This window comes from Cibotium barometz, chromosome 59 (genome assembly GCF_041138505.1).
Source record: "Cibotium barometz isolate CiBa-2024 chromosome 59, ASM4113850v1, whole genome shotgun sequence".
NCBI classification, from domain to species: domain Eukaryota; kingdom Viridiplantae; phylum Streptophyta; class Polypodiopsida; order Cyatheales; family Cibotiaceae; genus Cibotium; species Cibotium barometz.
Genome location: NC_141104.1, coordinates 28,239,708 through 28,260,537, shown reverse-complemented (window position 1 = coordinate 28,260,537; position 20,830 = coordinate 28,239,708). Strand labels below are relative to the sequence as shown.

The window sequence follows — 20,830 nt, the reverse complement described above, 5'->3', positions numbered from 1 at the left end:
GTGTGGAAGTTGGGCACACCACTAAAGCCGTGGGGCTAGGGTGGCGGTCTGTGGAGTGGTAGTCTTCTTAAGAAACTCCTGAGAAGTGTGTCCTTTTACATGACAAAAGAAACACCTACCCTCCTTCTTGTACTGAAGCGATCTCCTTAGCACTCAACTTGCCCACCAGTCTTGCCTGCTCGAGCGTTCTGGTCTAGAATAAGCTTGGGTGCATTGGTTGAGTTCTTGGAGCCAGAGGCTCCCATTCTATGTGTCCTAGGGAAGACTCTGTCTGGTTCTGGCCTTTTCCCCCCGTGGTGTTGGCCTTGGGAGTAGCAAGTTGGGAAGTCTTGGGCTTTCTGCCATTGTGCTTCATTTCAGCTCTCTACGCAAGCGACAATGCGTCTTCGAAGGTGGCTGCCTAAACATACGCACCTCCCATTGGATTTGCATGTCAAGGCCATGAAGGAATTTCCCTTTCTTGTCTGAATCAGATAAGCCTAATTGCAAACATCAAGTCAAAATTCTATTGGCAAACGCATTCTAACGCGCTCCCCTGAACTCGTCTTTTTGAGTCGCTCAAGGTAATGGGGCGGTAGAAACCGCTGCTTAAGGTCGCAGACAAACTCGTCCCACACATAAGCTGCCATACCTAATCTGGTAGGCATGAGCCCACTGGGTCCACCAAGGAATGGCCTCACCTTCCAAGTACCAACTAGCTACTAAGATCACTCTGTCAGTATCGTTCTTTCTAACTGCGGCAAAGTAAGCTTCAAACTAATGCAACCATGGATAAAGTGTTGTGGGGTCGAGTTTACCATTATACTTACTGAAGTTCATTTTCTCAGGAAAATGATTCGAGGAAGCCGCTGGTGTCAATCTAGTGTCCAAAGCTGTAAGGTAACGCTCATGTTCCATGTGTCACATGGCTTCGTCTTCGCGTTGTCGGATCTCCAATGCACGCATCTGCAACTCAAGCATAGAGCTCGGTTGCGGTCCTGACCGTGCGACGAGAGGGCCCCTGTGTAGAGGATCTGAAATTTGGGATACGGAAGGAGAGGGAGGAGGAGATGGAAAATGCGGCACTGGAGAACAAGTGCGCTCTTCCAGAGCTAGGATCTACGCCTTCTGCTCTTCCAACTTGGTCGTCTGGTCTGCGATTGCTCGCATCTATGTTGGAACATCTTTGTAACACTCATGCCTGATGCCCTAGCTGGGTTACCTGGTGCACTCTGGTCCCAAGGTTCTTGGTCTCTCTCGTCTCATCGAAGCTCACCATAGTAGGAAAATGCACTTCCTTTTTGGAGCGCAATCTGACCATCCACTATGTGTGTGTGGGAGACTTCCAGCGGCTTTCGGAGGCTGAAAAACCAACCGTCCTTCGAGGGACAGGAGTCACTCTGAAAGGGGTAGTCCACCGGAGTCTGGAAACCAACCACACGAGTGAGAAAAAAAATTGGTTTCTTGCTGAATCTTTACAGTTGAAGTAGGATCCGATACCACTGTAACATGCAGAATCTTCATGGAAGATCGATAACTTCAATGCTCAGAAAAATAGCACACTTGTCTCGCGAGACGTAATTAACGCACAAAACTAAATATAGATAAGCAAAAATAGAGAGAGAGAGAGAGAGAGAGAGAGAGAGGAGACAAAAATATGAGGAACCCCTTCCTAAGAAGCTATAAGAATACCCTAACACTAGAGAGGAGATCTTGAGGTTAAGTGAAGCACATGACTCGATAGGACCCAACTAGAAATAGAGGGACTTGTAGGACCAATCATGTTGTTTCCTCAAAAGATTCCAGCAGCAACTAGAGCCACTCTTAGAAGTATCCCATGAAGGCAACGTCTCGAGCAAGAAATTAGAAAAAGGTCAACTATCAAAGGACCACTCAGGACAACAATGAAAATCAAGGAAGCACTGAATGAACTTAGAACTAAATAGGAAGCCTATAATTAGCCTAAAGGTGTAGGAAACTTGGGAGTGCTACATGACCATATCCTAAGGAAAAGGGAGATTCACGAGAGGTAGCTTGTGCTCGGAGAATCTATTATAAGAGAAAACATTGAGGGAAATAAATCAAAGTGGGCGTGGGTGTCACTCAAAATAAAACTCATTTAGGACCATGCCTTTTTGTACATTAGCTCAAAAGAAGAGTCAATGTGACCATAGCTAACATGTCTTTAATAAGGCAAGAACCCAAAGAAGCAATGGGAGCCTTAGAACAATCATCTCTACCCCTATGACTATCTCTATGGCCAAGTACTTAAAAAAGAAACCATGCAATGAGGTCCACCAATGGATGAAAAATGAGCTTAAGCCATTAGGAGATGTAAGTGAGATTGACTAAGAAACTAAGGAGAACCCACTAAAGGTATACAAAGACATATTTGTCAGTGTAGCGGGGCAGGTAAATACTTCAAAGTTGATTATATGAATACCACCATTCTAATCAAATTGGATGGGTGACCACAGCTACAATACCACCCATCCAATCAAATTGGATGGGTGACCAAAACTACAATACTAAATGGGGGAGTAGGAGTGAGCATAGACACCAAAAACATGTGGTGAGGATGGGGCAGTAATCCCATAAAACTTTAAAAATTATCCTCAAGTTAATTGATCGTATAGGAATTTGAAAGAAGAGGAAGTGATGGCGTGTGGCCTAGCCTAAAAGTATACGCTTGCTATTGTTGACTTTGGAAATCCCACCAATTATGATGTGATTCTTAGGTGCCCTTTTATATTTTTATATTTTCAAATCCAGCAAGAGGATAATACCATCAAGGTGAACCTGAAGAACCATTCCTATAGAGATGTGACTAGAATGCCTATTATGATGTGATTCTTGGGTGCTCTTTTATATGATGTGATTCTTGGATGTGATTCTTATATGATGCCAAATCCACTAAGAGGATAGTACCATCAAGATGAACCCAAAGAACCATTCCTTTGAGATGTGACCAAACTGCCTATCAATAACTTAAATTCTGATAATACGATAGCATGGTCTGAGAGGTTAAACATATGTCATGTGAATGAGCATAGCTATAAAAGGTGTAAGCATGATGAGGAAACTTTTATTGCTTTATTGTTGAACCTTGAAGAGGAGGAAAACTAGGTACATTTATTAGCTACAATGGACACATGTCATAGCTATAAAGGTGCGAGCATGAGAGGAAACTTTTATTGCTTCATTATCAAACCCTGAAGAGGAGGAAAACTAAATACATTTATTAGCTACAATAAACACGTGTCCTAGAACCACAAGAACTCAGTTTTGTGACGAAGATAAAAATAACATTGTTCCTATCAGAACCATATCCTTTATAGTCATAGAACCAAAAGGAGAAAATTGGAACCACAAAGAAACAACTCCTAGGAAATGTAAAGTCATACCATTCAAAGGCTTTGGTTGCAAGCTTTAAGCCAAGCTATGCCCCAAGGTTTGTAGCTAATGAGAAGGCAGGTGTGAAAAGAACACCAAGCACTCCTCATAGAATTCCTTCAAAGTAGAGAATCTTATTTGAGAGGAATATAAAAAAAACCAATGCATGTTAGAACGAGAGACCCACCTAGCCTGAAGGATAAAAAGCACACCATTCAAAGGCCTTAGTGTAAGCTTTAAGCCAAGGTGTGCCTCAAGATCCGTAGAACACCAGGCACTCCTCAAAGAATTCCTAGAAAGTAGAGAAGCTTATTTAAGAGAAATATAAAAAAACCAAAGCATGTTAGAGCGAGAGACCCACCTAGCCTCGAGGATAAAGAGCACTAGTTGCATTTTATTAAACCCTTAAGAGCTACAGAGGAGTTCAATTCGAGCTAGTTCCAAGTGGAAGGATCCAATGAAGAAACCAAGTCATAATGTTTTGAAAATAGATCCTAAAATTGCTAAAAAGAAACCCCATAGATTCAGCATCAATTGACTTCCAATAAAAATGGAGAAGACAAAACAAAGTTGTATATGAGGGAGGACCAATCAAGGAAGAATTCCAAGAAGCTGGTTCCAAAGAGGAGGACTAGAGACAAGTCCCTTCACATTACAAGAACTATAAGATTAGAAAATATAAATGTGTGCAGCAACACCAAAAAGAGAGAAACCAAAAGAAACAAGGGTTTTTATGATGGACCAAAAGATGCCAAAAAAATTCACCTAGTACTACCAAGAGAAGAGCCCAAAAAGGTTTGAATCTTTACTAACTTGACCTTTGAGGAGTATAAAAAATCAATTGAATTTCTCAAGGAGTACACATAGATTTATTCTAATCAAATCTCTAAAAGTTTGCCACTAGTATACTATTCTAGGGAACAGTGCAAGGCTAGATAAACAAACCTATTCCAAGACAATCAAGGAAGAAGTCATGACACACTTTCATATATGAGATTGAACACATAGATTGGGTATCACTGGTGGTCATAGTAACAAAAAAGAACAACAAGATCCGCGTATGCATGAACTTAAAAAAGGTAAATATAGCCAACGGTGAGAGATCATTACCCATTTCCATATAGTGAACATGTATAGGGTGGTAGAAAAATAAGCTTATAATTTCTTAGATGGGTTTCCACAATACAATCGAGTATCCATAAATCTCAAAGACCAACATAAAATTGCCTTTTCTAGGGTATAGTAAACATGTAAAGGGTGATAGAAAAATAAACTTATAGTTTCTTAGATGGATTTTTAAGATACAACCAAGTATCCACCATAGATCCCAAAGACCAACATAATATTACCTTTGCTATAGAGGATGGGATGCTTGCATTCATTTGGACTTACAACTATGCTAGCTATGTTTCAATGATTGATATGTCCACTACATAAAAGGATTTCCTTTTAAAAAAATTAGAGGTCTTTATGGATGACCTTTACATGAATTCAAAGTTGAGAAGAGAGAATATCCTCATTTGTGGCAAGTTTTTAAAAGATGCCAATATTATAGGTTGTGCTTAAACCCAAAAAAGATGCCGATACTATAGGCTATGGTAAGGCATGGTAGAATCCTAGGATATATGGTGTCCTAGGCTATGCTTGAACCCAAAAAAGTGTAAATGCATGGTTAGGCATGGTAGAATCCTAGGACATGCGGTGTCTAAAAATGGGATCATAAAACTGACAAAGGGAAGATCCATGTTATTGTAGAACTTAAAGGATCGAAAAGCTCAAAGGTTATCCAAACATTTATGGGGCATATAAGGTATTATACAAGATTGATATTCATGTATGTAGAAATTGCTAAACCTCTATGTACCCTATTGGTCTATTTCATATGTCTTGTTTCATATATGTAGAAATTGCTAGACCTCTATGTACCCTATTGGTCTATTTCATATGTCTTGTTTCATATATGTAGAAATTACTAGACCTCTATATGCCATGTTGGTTTGTTTCATATGGATAGAGGAATGTGAGGTAACATTTCATAAGCTCAAGAAAGTTGTGATCTCAACTCTAATTTTTAGAGAATCAAGATGAGATATTTTCTATGTGGACATTGATGCATCATCTTATGCTGAAGGATACATATTAACTCAACCAAGAGAAAAGAACATGGATTTCCTAGTTTGTTACTCTAGTAAATACTTAAATGAGAAAAAGAAGATCTATACAACTAGAAAGAGAGAGAGAGGATTTATTGATGGTTTATGCTGTAAAGAAGTTTTCCCATTATCTTTTGGCAAACAAGTTTGTATTTTATGTTGAACCCATCAAGCCTTACTCTATCTAGTGAACAAACCAAGCACCATGGGGCCTAACAATACTCGTTTTATTTTGTAAAATAAGGTAAAATATTATCTAGCTCCAAGACATCCTCAATCGATGCATTCTGGTATTCTATACTATATGGGAGCTAATTCTTGAAGCAGAAGATCTTATTCAAGTTGTAAAGAGCCTCCTTCCACAACATAGTGGGAAAGAGAGCTTCAATGGAAGCTTCAAACTGAGCTGCAAACACCTCACAAAGACCAAATGAAATAAGCTATTGAAAGCTTGAACACAAGCTATGGAAGCTTGCACACAATGTAGAGAGAAACACTAGAAAACAAGATACGGAAAAACTTTTCTCTGATACCAGTATTAGGTCTCACGGAATGGAGAGCTAGACTTAATACACACACACAATGCTCAATGACAAGAACACAAGGGTGTAGAGTGAGAATAGAAAGCTTAAAGGATAGAGATGAAAGCTCTCTAAAAGTACAAAGAGAAAGTACAAATGAGCAAGCAATGCTAAAATGTGAGTAAGGTTACTTATATAGTAGGCTAACCCTAAGGTGCCCATTCACACCTAGATGGCTTGGATTATCATCTCCATCCTCATTAGTGTCTTTTGCATCCTTAGCAGCTTTTCAGTAGCTATCATTCTGATTAGGGACCAATGATAGTAGCCGATTGTTCAATGTTATGTTTAGTTTGAGATCTCTGAGATTACCCCACAAATCATAGTCTTCTTTCGAATCCATCAGCCTTCCTACTACTTCAATCTCTTGTTCAGGTTGTAATTTTTTATGCTATTTCTTTGCATAGTTTCCTTTGATCTTTTTAGAATATCATCTAACCTACCTAAGAATGCTGAATAATATGAGGTGGCAACATGTGAATCCTCCAAAATTTTACCTCTATTAGCAACGTGTTTTTTAGCTATTCTTTCCAATCTTCTTATCCACTTTTTTATTTTCCTTTATCTATTCTAGTGGCCATCCTTAGGGTCTAATCTACACCCTTACTAGTTCTTATGGCCTCTCTTGCTCTGCACTTTTGGTGCTGATGTCTTGTCCTTCATCCTAGGGTCTACTCTACACCCTTACTACTTCTTATGTCCTTTCTTGCTTTGCACTTTTGGTGCTGATGTCTTGTCCTTCATCCTTACCTTAGGCTGTTCACACCAACTTCATGGCATATGCTCAAATTTTAGCTTGGTGGGCCCCATATGAGATCATTTTTAAAACCCTTTTTGTATGTTGGCTCTTTCTCAAGGTTACCAGCTCCTCCTTCTGTGACCTTATCATAGTCATCACCTTTGGCTCTTGATCTTCTAGATACACAAGTTGCACCACATTTACTACAGGCTATCGATCCATCCAGATTCACGTAGCTACTCCTTCAGCTCTTTAAGAAGAATGGGTGGTTTATCTTTCTGTGTCAAGGACCTCTGTAGTAGTAGAATGTGTCCATGTTAGATGGATGTGTCCGACATCTTCCAGATCCTCGTCTATAGTAGTATTACCTAGGTGGTGGATTGTCATCACCCCACCCATAATATTGCCTCAATGAATTATCATCGTTGGTCATCATCAATGAATTGAGTTTGAAGATGAAACCATCCATGGCCATCATAGATGTGGTCAATCTTGGGTTCAAAGAATTGGTCAAAGTAGCCAAGAGAGCAAAGAAGAACCTACACAAGGCAAAGAAGGCCAAGAAAAAGAAAAATGAAGTCATGGAGGAGTTTTTAAATAGTGAGGCAAATGAATTTGATGGAAAGGACTTAGGAGATGAGTCTGATTCAAGCAACCTAAAAAAGGGTAAGAAGAAGGAAAGTGCAAAGGGCAAGGCACTACTCAAGGAAATGAGAGACCCTATAGCCCTGCCATAGCCAAGTCTACTAAGAAGTCAGTCATAAGCTCAAAGGGAATATATGCAGGTAGGAAGGGCACCTCAAAGCCAACATAATCTATCTGGCATAAAACCACTCAATAGGGCACTTAATAGGAAAGGGCAGGTATGATGAAAAGAACTGGACTCCTACAATGAACCAAATCACAATTTACCAATCAATTCTTAAGATGGCTAGTTCAGCATCCATCTCTTTGTAAACCTTTGTGAACCTCTTAATCTCTAAGGGCTTTGTAGATCTCAACATGGTAATCATCAAATTGTGTGAACCACTCTATGGGCATGTTATCAAAGGTGGCTGCAAATTGGTCTCATTTTACCTCTTCTAATACTGGACCTCGGGATCTACTATCTTTCCATGCCTGCTAAATTTTTTAATGTGGATATCCGGGTCTAATCTATATTTTTCCCCTTGGGAAATGCTTGTTATTGAAGTTATATTCCATCTCGTCTTATTCTTCTTCTTCTTCTTAAATATTTGTTAGAGTTCTTGGAACTCTTGCTCTTCTTCTTCCTCTGGCTCGTTGTGATCATTGCTTTTTTGGAATGTTAATAGTGGTCAAATATGGTCTCCTTCTCACCGATGGCTTCGTGCTACCCACATCGACGAGTATGTTAGTGCTTTTAATTTGCCAGTAGGGATGGTGCTTGGCCAAGTGCCTTATGGGCATGTCGAGATAGCGTGGTTAGGATGCCAATAAAGGTGGATTGTGGTGGTATTGTTGTAGTGTGGAGAGGTCAGGCCGGTAGCTTATAGGAGCATCAGTGGTGGTGTTGAAGAGGCCATTGTGTTTGGGGAGGTAGGGGGTTATGCTATTAGAGAAGTCGTGGCTAGTGGTGGTGTTGAAGAGGCCGTTGTTTAGGGAGAGGTTAGGGGTTATGTTGTTGGAGAAGTCATTGGCGCTCCCACTCACTCTCCCATACACCCGCACACACACTCTCTATCTATCTCTATCTCTACCTCTTTCTCTCTCAAGCTCTCTCTTCGCTTCTCTCAACCTCTTTCTAGACTCTCTCTTGAAGTCTAGGGAAGATAATTCTTGCTTCAAAAATTGGTTGGCATTTGTGACATCCATATGTGCTCTATCTCTCTCAAGCTCCTCCCTCCACAACGTCTGCTTTCTCCCTAGGTTTGGCAGAGAAAGCAGTCTACAACCAGCTAACAATGTGGAGGGCGCATGGGAGGCTATACATGGTAGGCATCTAGAGCTGGAAAAATCAAGGACCGTGGGTGGTGAGAGAAGGGGCCAACAAGAGGTGTAGGAGCTAGGTGATGTAGACGCCAGTGCTAGATGAGGCAGGCCACACCATGTGTTAGATTATCGTAACACCACTACGGGTGCTACCACAAGAGGGGACTGCCTCTGGCTCACCACCCAACCTTAGAGGAAGAATGAGGATTGCCCCTCATCCCCCAGGCTATATAGTGTGTGGCCTGTCGTCCACACTAGCCTGGCCGCCCATGACTCCGCATGGGCGTCCTCTCCCACTGAACCCCGGATGGCCACGTCCTCGGCGCTCCGCCATGCGTTGACGCTAAAGCCCCATCTGGCCATCTGGTCTGCCGTCGGCCTACGTGACATTAGCAGGCGGCCTGCCCCAGCGCTGCTGGCGGGCGGTGGCCAGCCCACAGGCGGTCGTTGTAGCACATGTATCCAACGAACGTTGTTCAGTGACAAAAATAAAGAATTTTTTTTTGTTTTTTTTTTGTAAATCAAACGGACACCTCTCTCCCGACAGTGGAGGGATAATCCCAGCGACGAGGGATAATCCAAAGTGTTTCAGGCACAGGTTCCCCCACGAGGATTTTTTTTTTAGTTGCAGGCACCTTTCTCTCGAATCGGAGCATCCCGAAGTAGCGACGCTTGTAGAGGCTTGCAGCGCAACACAAATCGACAGTCGACGACAGTCGTCGCGCAGGCGACCGTAAGGGGGGATTCTCTCTACACCACTGCTCATTTTATTAACTTTTTTTTTTGTAATTTCTGAGTTCTCGCATTTTTTGTGCAAGAATTAAAATGTCTGCTAGGCGTAGTGTGTTCCCACCGCCTTCTACTTCTCTGGGGTTTTCAGGTCTCTTGACCTCGGTCGCGGGTTTTCAGGTCTCTTGTCCTCGGTCGTCGTGGGTCTGACCCCGACCGAGTTGTCAGGCCGTATACGCCCGACCATTGTCCAGTCTCCGGAGTGCGCTCGTCGATCACGCGTGATCTGCCAACGCCCTCCTCGTCTGTTGACCCCGCCTTAGGACCCAGCGAGCCCGCAGGCGGTCGTAGTAGCACATGACCCCTTTCTGGCCAAGGAGCTAGATGACATGAACACCGACGTCACCAAGGGGACCGAGGAGGACCTCTTGGAATATGACGACAACGATTATGACCTATTGGACCCTGCCAATGTCCTGATAGAGACTGAGCTCTCTAGTGGACTTTTTAAATATCTTAATGCAAAACTGAACAATATGGGTAAAGTCCAGGCTGACTTAGTCACGATGCTACAAAGCATCTCCACACGGTTAGATGCACTGACCGCCTCGGCTAGTACTCCGACTCCTCATAGTAGCCGAGCTCCTGTAGCATGGGTGAGTGTAGCCTTGCCAGTGGTTGCAGGAGTACAGGGGCCGATGCACCTGCGGGGCCATCCGTAGAGACAGCTTCGTTGTTATTAAAAGACTTAAAACCGCCTAGTTTTGGTGGCGAGGAGAAGGAGAGAAAGAAGGACTTGGTGGACTTGATAGAACCACCACAGATACCACATGAACCTGAAAAGATTCTAGAGTATCGTGACAGACAAACCCGACATAAAGTGTACCAGGAGGTACTTGTTAAATGTACAGACAGGGATGAGGAGGCAGCTACTTGGGAACGCTGTAGTGCAATTTCCAAGAGGTTTCCCCAATTTGTTTTCGAGGACAATAACTCTTCTTAAGGGGGGTAATGTCACGTAGGCTGTAGAGCATGTGACCGACGGCGGCGGCAGACCGGATGGCCAGACGGGGCTTTAGCATCAACGCCTTGGTCGGAGCGCCGAGGACGTGGCCATCCGGGGTTCAGTGGGAGAGGACGCCCATGCGGAGTCATGGGCGACCAGGCTAGTGTGGATGGTAGGCCACACACTATATAGCCTGGGGGATGAGGGGCAATCCTCATTCTTTCTCTAAGGCTGGGTGGTGAGCAGAGGTCGTCCCCTCCTGTGGTAGCACCCGTAGTGGTGTTACGATAATCTAACACTAGGCCAGCCATGACCAGGCGCAGCCACGACCAGGCGGCCAGCCAAGACCGGCACAGCCGGCGGCCAGCCTTGACGGGCGGCCCGCCCGCTCTGTGGCCAGGTCGAGCGGCTGTTAGGGCTGGCCGCCTACTGCGTCGATCACGGCTGGCCGCCTGGTCGTGGCTGTGCCTGGTCGGCTGGCCTTCGCCCCCTTAAGAAGGTCCTGGGGCTGGTCTTCGCCCCCCCCACACAGTGGACAGCAAAGACAGCCGTTCTGTCTCTTCGCAGTCGATGTCTCTCTCTTCGTGGCTGGCTGCCTGTAGGCTGGCTGCCGGCAGCACCAGGCAGCCGCTTCTTTTCTTCACAGCCGACCTCACCAGACACGTAGCTCCAGTCGTCTCTCTCTTCACAGCCATTCTCTCTCTACACCAAACGACCTCTCTCTCTACACTAGACGAAAACCTTTTTTCGTAGACAAGCTTCAAAGCAAAAAAAAAAACAAAAATGCTTACTGCAGATTATCGCATTGGTGTGTGCGACGGAGAGAGAGAATTCTTCCTTCTCGTTCTGGCCGCCTCACTCCACACAGTCGATTGTGGAGATAAGGATGAGAGTTTTTTTGAATGGTTGAAAACCATTGAGTGGGCTCCGGTCCCCCTAGTCACGCACGGACCCTGACCCAATCAAAACTCACGCTCTGATACCAGTGTTAGATTATCGTAACACCACTATGGGTGCTACCACAAGAGGGGACGGCCTCTCGCTCACCACCCAACCTTAGAGGAAGAATGAGGAGTGCCCCTCATCCCCCAGGCTATATAGTGTGTGGCCTGCCGTCCACACTAGCCTGGCCGCCCATGACTCAGCATGGGCATCCTCTCCCACTAAAACTCGGATGGCCACGTCCTCGGTACTCTGGCCGAGGCATTGACGCTAAAGCCCCCGTCTGGCCATCCGGTCTGCCATCGATCACAGGCTCTACAGCCTATGTGTCACATAGGCTCTACAGCCTATGTGACACCATGCAAAGGTATGAGAGAAGGAGGGTGTCGTCATTGGTCGAGTATGCATGGCAAAGGAGGTGGGCAAGTAGGAGGAGGGCTAAGTCAAAGATGGGGTGCAGAGTAGGGGGAAGCTGTAGTGTGGGAGGTAGGTAGGGAGATGAGACAAGGGGCTAGGGGGTGCACAGGTGCACGGGCAGGGGGTGCACAAGCACAAGTGGGGGAGGGGTTTTTTTCGTAAAAATAATACTAATAATAATACTTTTTAAATTTAATAAAAAAATATCTTCCTTTAATTGGAAAAAGAAAAAGCAAAAGAGGAGAAGGGGGTTGTTAATTTTTTTAGAGAGAGAGGGATGTAAGTACATGGGATGCACAAAATGTTATGTTAGCTATGATGACCCATGAAAGGCCAACTGTTTCCTCCCATTGAGCCCTCCCTCACATCAGCTATAGCAATGTGGAGCTTGGTTGCATTGATTCTAGAGCCAGAGGCTCTAGAACTGGTTTTCTCTATTTACAACCTCTCAAGAATGGGTATGGGTCTATCTGAGGCTTTTGGAAAACTTTGAGGTTCGCTCATCGGGTCTATGATTGGCTCTAGAATAGGGTCTAAAATAGCTCTGGTGGGGGTAGTGGTTTGTACTCGACCACTTCCTCTAGCACTGGCTCTAGTTCATCGGCTCTTGGACTTGTTTCATTCTCTCTTTCTCCAACAAGGGATTGGGGTAATCCTTGAGTTTAGAAGGTTTTGTAGGCTATGGGTTTCTTTTCCTTGGGAAGAGTGGGTTTGAGCAGAGGTTTGAGTAGGTGATCACTGGCTATCTTCATAGTAAGGAAGGTAACTTTAGATCTCTTGTCCAAACCACTTTCAAACCAATTTCCCTTCATAACTGATTATGTGTTGTGTTTATGAGGTCTTCTTCTTTTGGACCTTTGGTTCTAGTTTATTAGCCTTTTTAGGGACTATTACAACCGTTGCTTGCTTTGAGGTTGAAGCCCGAGCTTTCTACTTATTGTTGGTAGTCTTAGATGTTTCTTTTTCTACTACCCTCGTCTTAGGTTAGAGCCTTGTGATGGAATTAAGGGGGGGCTACAAGGATAAGTCCTCCTTATACACTCGCAAGTTAAAGCTCATCAAAGTGATAGTAGATGTTCTACACCTTGGGGCAATTGTCACTCCATTGGGACAATCCCACTAAGCATGGTGGTTGAGTTGGTAGTACCAAAGGTGGATATGGCAATGAGGGGGTCTATACATATGTCAATACTAGAGCTTGAGGAGTGACTAGTGGGGCTAGAAAGGCCAATCAGGGAGCATCTATCATGGTGCGAGGAGCATCTGTCGTGGTGCCAAAGTCCACCCTACTGGGTTTTCTTGTTGGTGCCAACAATGAGTGTTGTCATGATTCCCATGGCACTAACAACAAGGAGCATACAATTATTGTTGTTGTCCAGGCCTTAGCATTAGATACTCTATACTTGTATGATTTTGGCAGCAAATTGTGCACTAAACTATATCTCTTCGTGGGAATAAATTTGGGTGTTATGCTTGAGGTGTTGTTTGGGGCTTTCCCTACCACTACTAGGCTATCCCTACCACTACTAGGCTAAATAGTTATTAGATTCTTTACCAACTCATCCATTCTCATGTCCTTAACTAGGACTCTAGCTAGTGCTAGAGTCCTACCACTACTAGCCTAAATGGTTAGTAGATTCTTTACCAACTCATCCATGGTCATGTCCTTAACTAGGCACCCTTAGCCAATGAGTCTTTGGATGATATGTCCCCCTATCTTTTATTATGGTGGATGACTTCTATGTCCTTATATTGCAATTTATCTCCTAGGTCTATTTCCTTGCAGAGGGCAACACTCATCGAACATGTAGTGCATAGACTTGTAGAGAGATGGTTATGAAGCCTCTAGCTCTTAAGACTGATCATAAATAAATCGAATGAGTGATAGATCTAGTCTTTCACGAGTGGTGTTGCATCTCATATAGAGATACCTAGTTCTAGCAGTGTAATCCCACATTGTTTTTCCCTCATCTTGCTTGAGGTTATAGATCTATGTGATATAGGACTCCATCTGGCTCCACTAGGCAAGAATCCCACAATGAAAGTGTGTCTCAAGCCATAGTTGGCTTTCTCAAGTGGGTTTAGATATCTAAACCACTACCCTACTTTGCCTTTAAGACAAAGTACGAATGAATAGATCTTGTGGAATCATCAATCTATCTTGTAGCCTCACAAATTTGATCGAACTTCTCTAGGTATTGAATGGGATTTCCAATTCCATAAATTTTGGTCATAATCTTTGAGATATGGAGTGGCTTGTTTTTGCCCAACTCTGAGCCTCTAGGTGCTATGTTGTTGTAATCCCCCTTCTCTTTTCAAATGCCATCCTCAGTATGCATTATGCGTATTCCCATGGCAGTGAAACATAAGGACATAAAGAAACCCTCTATTTGAGGGCACGTGATCTCTTACCCTAGAACCCTCTATTTCAGGATATGGGATCTCTTATCCTATGGGGTTGGACTCTATGACTTCTAATGGCACTTGTCCTTCGTTGACCTAGATTTTAGGCCGCAGGCTCACTACCAGCAGCACGACTAAGGATATGTTATAAGAATGCTGATTTTAAATGAGAAACAAGGATTTACCCTTCCATTTGTTCCTTATTCCTCATCCAAATAGAGAAGAGTTGGAACTTGGTTATGTGGTAAAGGTACTTCTATAATGAGCTCATATGACAAAGAAGAGTTGGACCTTGGTTTTTTGGTAAAGGTGCTTCTATATATGAGCTCATGTGGTGAAGAGCGAAACTCCTGCTAACACTATGTGCACTTGCTATTGGGGTGTATTGTGGAACATTTATCCTTGGTGGTACAACAAAAGTAACATATAATAATCGATATAGCTATAGTTGTTGGGCTACTTGTTAGTCATGATTTACTTAGGATAAACCCAACTCAGGATCAATACTAAGTTTTTGAAATATTATGGCATGGGACATGGTTTGACCACTTCTTATGGGAGCAAACCTTAAGGTTCCTTGTCATGCTCCTACTCCTTCATTAGAATTGTGCCTAAAGGTGGATGAATACCTTCTTCATAAAATTGAAGGTTTTATTTATAGATCTAGTTGGTGAATATGGAGCATGAGGGGTCATGGTGGCTCCTATTTCTAAGAGTTTATCCACTCGGTTGGCTCGTTTCTTCCTAAAGCTCCTAGCTTGAGGTGGATCCAAAGGAGTCTGGCCTTCTTAACAGGGAGCACTCTACTAAGTGCTGGTTGTTTGTTTTGTGATCAAAGGCTTGGTGGGTTTGAGGAAGTATGATTTGCTGTGCTATAGTTGATTGTTATCCTTTCTGAGACAATTAGTCCAGACCGAGAATTCACATCAAAGGTCCTTAGTGCATCTAGTAAAGACCTGAAAATAGTTTCAAACATGGTTTTTTTTGTGCTACTAGGCTTACATGTCTAGGTTCACAGACTCATTTCTATCCAAACTCAAGTTTGCAAGCTCACACTTTTGCAGGTTCAAGTGTCCAAGTTCATGCCTCCAAGTGAGAATCTTAATATTGTCTCTAGAAGACTACTAGTGGATCCATAATAAAAGCAAAGGGAACTAATATCTAATAGCCAAACAATCACTCTACTTCTCTAATAAGCAATTTATTTCTCACATCCATAAATATCATCAAGATTTTCACATCCCTGAAAACCTTAACAACCATGCTAAAGTAGGAGGGGTTATTGATATCTAACACCATAACTAAGACTCTAATTCTTCCATTTTTAATAAAATTTCAATTCTCACAGTGTGAAAACCAACAATTTTCATGCACGTGTAAATGTAACCCCAACACTCTAATAGGGAAACCTACTAATGGGGGAAGTGGTTACTAACATTTGTTAAACCTTACAATCATTATAAATCAACTTTCAAAGCATACTACTGAATGTATACATTCTCATGGCCATGAAATCTAACCCTACATTTTCATGGTACACAATCATGATCAATCATGATCTTCAAATTCTTTATGAGGATTCCTAACAATCTGTGCCTAGTTCACCTTGGCTCGAAAAACAAAGCAAAACAAAAGGATTACTAATGCATCATTCTGGTAATGTATGTCATGAATGAACCATTTCTATCCACACTATCTATGGCACTTTTATATTATCACATAACTAAAAATGTCACCCAAACCGACAGATGGTATGCTAAAATGTGACTAGGGTTTCTTCTAGTCATAAAAGGGTCCCTCTTTTCCCATTATTGCCGTGGTTGCTTATGCCATTTTTAAAGTCTCTTTCTTTCTTGCCTCCTATGGTTGTGTTGATTGCATGTCGCTCTTAACATCACCATTTCCCTAGCATGAATCATCATATGGCATTATAGGGAGAGGACAAATCGTCATCACCGCCATCATCAGCACCACACACTCCATCATCGGGGCGATAGGCAGAGCTGGCCCTTATTATGTACATCTATTAATCTCATTTATGATGTGTAATATTTAGTATTGAGAACTCCTCTCTATGTTGCATGTATGTATTGCCTACCTTTTATCAAAACCAAATCCTACTTCCCATTGTCTAACAGATCACACAATCACTCAACCATTTAATTAACTTAAGACACAACAGATCTTCACTCTCCTTAATGCTGGATTACAATACCATGTATTTTCAATGTGTGTGAAAATGCAGACTATATTTCTACATGTGCATGAATATATAAGAATTCTTAAACATGGTATAGAGTTGTCTAACCCCATTTTTCACATCTCAATGATTTAACTATATGCCCAACACCCTTAGTCATGCTCTTTCATATTTTCACCCATGTGAGAAACCCTTTATTCTCATAGCCACAACTTTTATCAAGAATCCTCTTTCAGAGCCTCTCTTTAACTTAAAGCATTTAATGGATAGTCCAAAAACAATCACAAAGGTGGATTTTTAGCATGAAAATCCATGAGAATCTCATGGATTCTCATATATGTAAGAAATCCCTAATGGATTTCAACCCTTTCAAGTGGTCCTATTCTCATGTATGTAAGAAATCCCTAATATGTTAATGTGCTAACCAATGGATTTCAACCCTTTTAACTGGTCCTATTCCATATTGACTAACTCAACCACCCAAATGTTAGTGTGCTAACCAATGAAGGGATTCCAACCCTTTCAAGTGACTATTCCATCTCCACTATCCATGAAAATACATATGACCATACAAAAGAAGATAAGGAAATTTACAACTAGGCATTCCCAAATACATACATTTTCATGCCATGACATTACAAAATGAAGACAAAGAAATTTACAACTAAACATTCCCAAAGGGCTTGAAGGGTTGGAAATTATAATCTTCACATTCTTACACACGTGAAAATGGAGAGATTTTCACACCATGAAAACACAATCAACTTGAAAAAGATCATAGTAGTGTGACGAGTGTTTAACATATTTCTACAAACCCTAATAGGCTCAAATGAACTAAGAACCATCACCCTTACATTTTCATGCATGTGAAAATATAGAGCACAGTGGCATAGTCATTCAACGTAAGGCATGAATGATATCATCCTCAACTAACTCAATTGAACTAAACAATAAGAATTCATGAGAATTTGTACATTCATGTACATGAGAATATAGTCTAAACGAAGAAGGCTTAATCATGGTGAATCCAACCATAGATTTGGTGCATTAAATGAATGAAGAGGTTTAAAGAATGCCAAAGCCAGCTTTTAGTTTTCATGCACATGAGAACCATCACCATTCTAATGCCGTGAAAACTAAACCCTACAAATTCATGGCCGTGAAAATCTAAAGATAATAGAGATGACGAGGTAAAGTCAAAATCATTATTAGTACAAGTTTGTGAAGAAGGCTTAGAGTTGACACTTAGACAATATAGACTCGAATAGATGGAGAATCATTGGAACTATTGGAACCCTTTTTACAAAGTTTTTGGGGATTTTATACCCGCCTAGGATCTTGGGAGAGCCACTACTAGCTTGCCACGTGTCACTCTAGGAGTGGTTACATTTGTCAAACATGAGATCCTATTCTAGATTCTCCCATCAGTAGTAGTTGCTCCTATCCAAGTTTGTGCTGTTTGTTGTGTTTCTTCTTGGTCTTCGTGCTTGCCTTCCTGACCTTCACATCCTCAAGTTCTGAAACTTCTCTACATCTTCTCTTCCTTTGTTATTTCTTCAAAATGTTGTGATGTCTTGACTTTTTTCTACATTTGTCCTTGTCTTCTTTGCTCGGCTATCTTTTCTTCCAAGGCTTCTTTTTCCTTAATTTTCTGCTTCATCTTTTTCTTTCCTTTGACTTCTCGCTATCCTTGGGTGGTTCTCTTCTTGATTTATCATGGCCCTAATTTCTACCAAAGCCTTCACTCGGATTGCCTAAGTTAGAATCTTCTTGGAATTCTGAGTTGCCTGTCCTCGAGCATGCTTTTGAGTTCCACTACCATTCGATTGCCCTAGGTGGTAGTTGAAATATTCTTGGAATTTCGAGCTATCTATCCTCGACCCACTCTTGAGTTTTTTCTACCACCCAAGTTACCTGTCCCCAGCCCGCTCTTGAGTTTCCACTACCACCCGAATACCTCGGGTCAACTCCATGTGAATCTTCAGGCTTGGGATCCTCTTTTTCTTCTCCTTCAAAGTCCCTTGTGCTTCATTGGCCTCCATGTCTTCCAAATCTTTCATAACTCTTCTGCTTTGCTGCCCTCCATGTCTTCCATGTCTTTGTTACCTTTTTAAGATTATCCTTCATATCATCCTGAATGATCTCACAAACTCGTTTCTCTTTTTTCTTTCAAATCGTGGCTCTATGTTTTAACCTAGGAAAAAACCCGAGTGTGTTGATCCCTCCATGCTTCTTCTAGGTCTCCTAGGTACTTTGGCTTCATTCCTTCTATAATATTCTCTAGTGCTTGGAAGTCAATGGTGACATCTCCTCCTTTCTTGACCACCTCGCTTAGGATGTGCTCCAGAAAGTTTATGGCCACTTGCTTGTATAGATTACATCATGTTCTTTGAAGCATGTCATTGGCCATGTTGAGATCTATTCTTTTAACAGATGTCTTGTCTCTTTGCTTTTTTTCTTCTGCAATGCCACTCCCTCTCCCATTCAAGGAGTTTTGCTTTTTGTATTTTTGAACTCATTTGCTTCCTGAACTTGTAGTGTTAATTCCTTGTTTCCTTCTCATTGTTCTAGATTTGATTTACTAAAAATTTGCCTTTCTCTCTCTCGGCATGTAGTTATCTTTGGAACTCCTCGACTTCTTTTTGTTTAAGATCAAAGATGTTGCTTGGTGTATCAAGGTGGCAAGATCCCGAGCAAGAGTAATGCTCGTGAGCCTGGCTCTTAGATGTGCAATGTTTGATGCTAATCCAAGTTTAAACCTTGGCTCCAATATGAGCACCCCAAGGTAATGTACCTCTTTAAGTTGTGCTATTCCGACTCTTAAAAAATGTATGCCCACCTCCTTCAAGGCTTGTTCTACATACTATCTTTTATTCTTTTGCTTGTCTCGGTCAAGGTGATGATTCTTGGAACTGCTGTTTCTTCGAGTTTTCTTTAGCTCTTTTCCTCACCTCTTCTGATTTTTTTGCTCTCTTGGCTTCAGCTTTGGCTTTCTCTCTATGTAGCCTCTGTTGATCTTCTTATCTTCCTGTACTTTTTGCTTTGTTTCTTTTTCTTGCACCTTATGTTGTGCTGCTTACTTTGCTTGTTCGTGGGCTTTGTTCTTTGCTTCTCTCCTTTCTTGTTCTTGGAAATCTTCAGCCTCCTACTCCTTTCTCTGACTCGCCTCGGCCTTTTTTGCGATTTGTAGTTCTAAACTTTAGATCATTATTTGTGCTTGGCCCACTGAGGCTTTGGAAGTCATTTCTTCAGCTTTGTTTTCATCTTTCTTGATTGATTTAGCATTTGCAGAGTTTTTTTGCAAATTCTCTGTTACTCTTTCGAACTTTTTTTTGAGTTGTTGGTATTTGTATATTATCTTCCTCTCTCTTTCTCTGTGTGTGTGAGAGAGAGAGAGTTTCTATGTGTGTATGCGAGATGGATGTGAAGGGAGAAAGGGAAAGTGCGTGTGTGTGTTTAAGAGAGGGTTGTGTCTATGTACATGACATACATAAAGAGAATGCATGTGAGAGAGATACACATATATAAGTCTATATGAGAAAATCACCTATACAAATACATATAACACATAAAAATACACACACATATACACTCATATACCACATATACACATGCATAAATACATAGTACTCATACGCACTTGCATATGCATACATATAAATACAAACAAAAACTTTATACCACCAACGCGCGAGTCGCCTACTTGTGTTTTATTAAAGACAAGCGACTAATTTAGTTGCTTGCTTCAAAGCGCCATAGCCCACCACCACAATACACCCGTGCAGGCTTCTCTTCGAAACTCATGGGGATTCCGAACCCCGATTCCTTTTCTGATAGCTAACACGTGCGAAGCTTTCTGCTGCTTTTCTGGTTTTCTGTAGCTGTGTATCTTCTTCCCAACGATCAACATCTAGGTTTGTTTGTAAACAACAGAATTGTGCCGTTTTATCGGATTGGGCAGTTTTATCATACAGAGTAAACAGTATGAATTGGGCGTTTTTGCAGGCGTGGCTTAAACAGCATGAGCTTTCAAGACTTTGAGAATGGGGGGTCACACAGCTTGGTGGGTGGTGCCAGTGGCTCCAGGCAAGACCCAAGTCAGGCGATAGCGGCCGGCATTTTCCAGATCAACACTTCTGTGTCCACTTTTAAGCGCTATGTGAACTCCCTCGGAACATCAAGGGATACCATCGAGCTTCGTGAAAAACTGTGAGCTTTCTAACTTGTAAATACCCATGTAACCTTGACTGCCTTTACTCAGGTAATATATCCAACAAGAAGGGGCTAACTTCTCAAATATGCATGAAGGCCTCCCACCTATACTTGATCCATCAATCC

General features: G+C 42.1%; 1 protein-coding gene across 6 annotated transcripts in view; it reads left to right on the top strand.

Moving 5' to 3' along the window:
• The first annotated feature begins 20,191 nt into the window (after window positions 1-20,191).
• Window positions 20,192-20,830, top strand: part of LOC147605675 (syntaxin-22-like) — a 34,896-nt gene continuing 34,257 nt past the window's right edge. For all 6 annotated transcript variants that reach the window (XR_015265190.1, XR_015265191.1, XM_086793672.1 and 3 more), the window contains exons 1-2: window positions 20,192-20,406; window positions 20,498-20,701. Coding sequence is in view for 4 of the 6 variants with exons in the window: in XM_086793672.1 (XP_086649798.1) it covers window positions 20,514-20,701 (188 nt within the window). In the remaining 2 variants the exon portion in view is untranslated. The remainder of the gene's footprint in view (window positions 20,407-20,497; window positions 20,702-20,830) is intronic.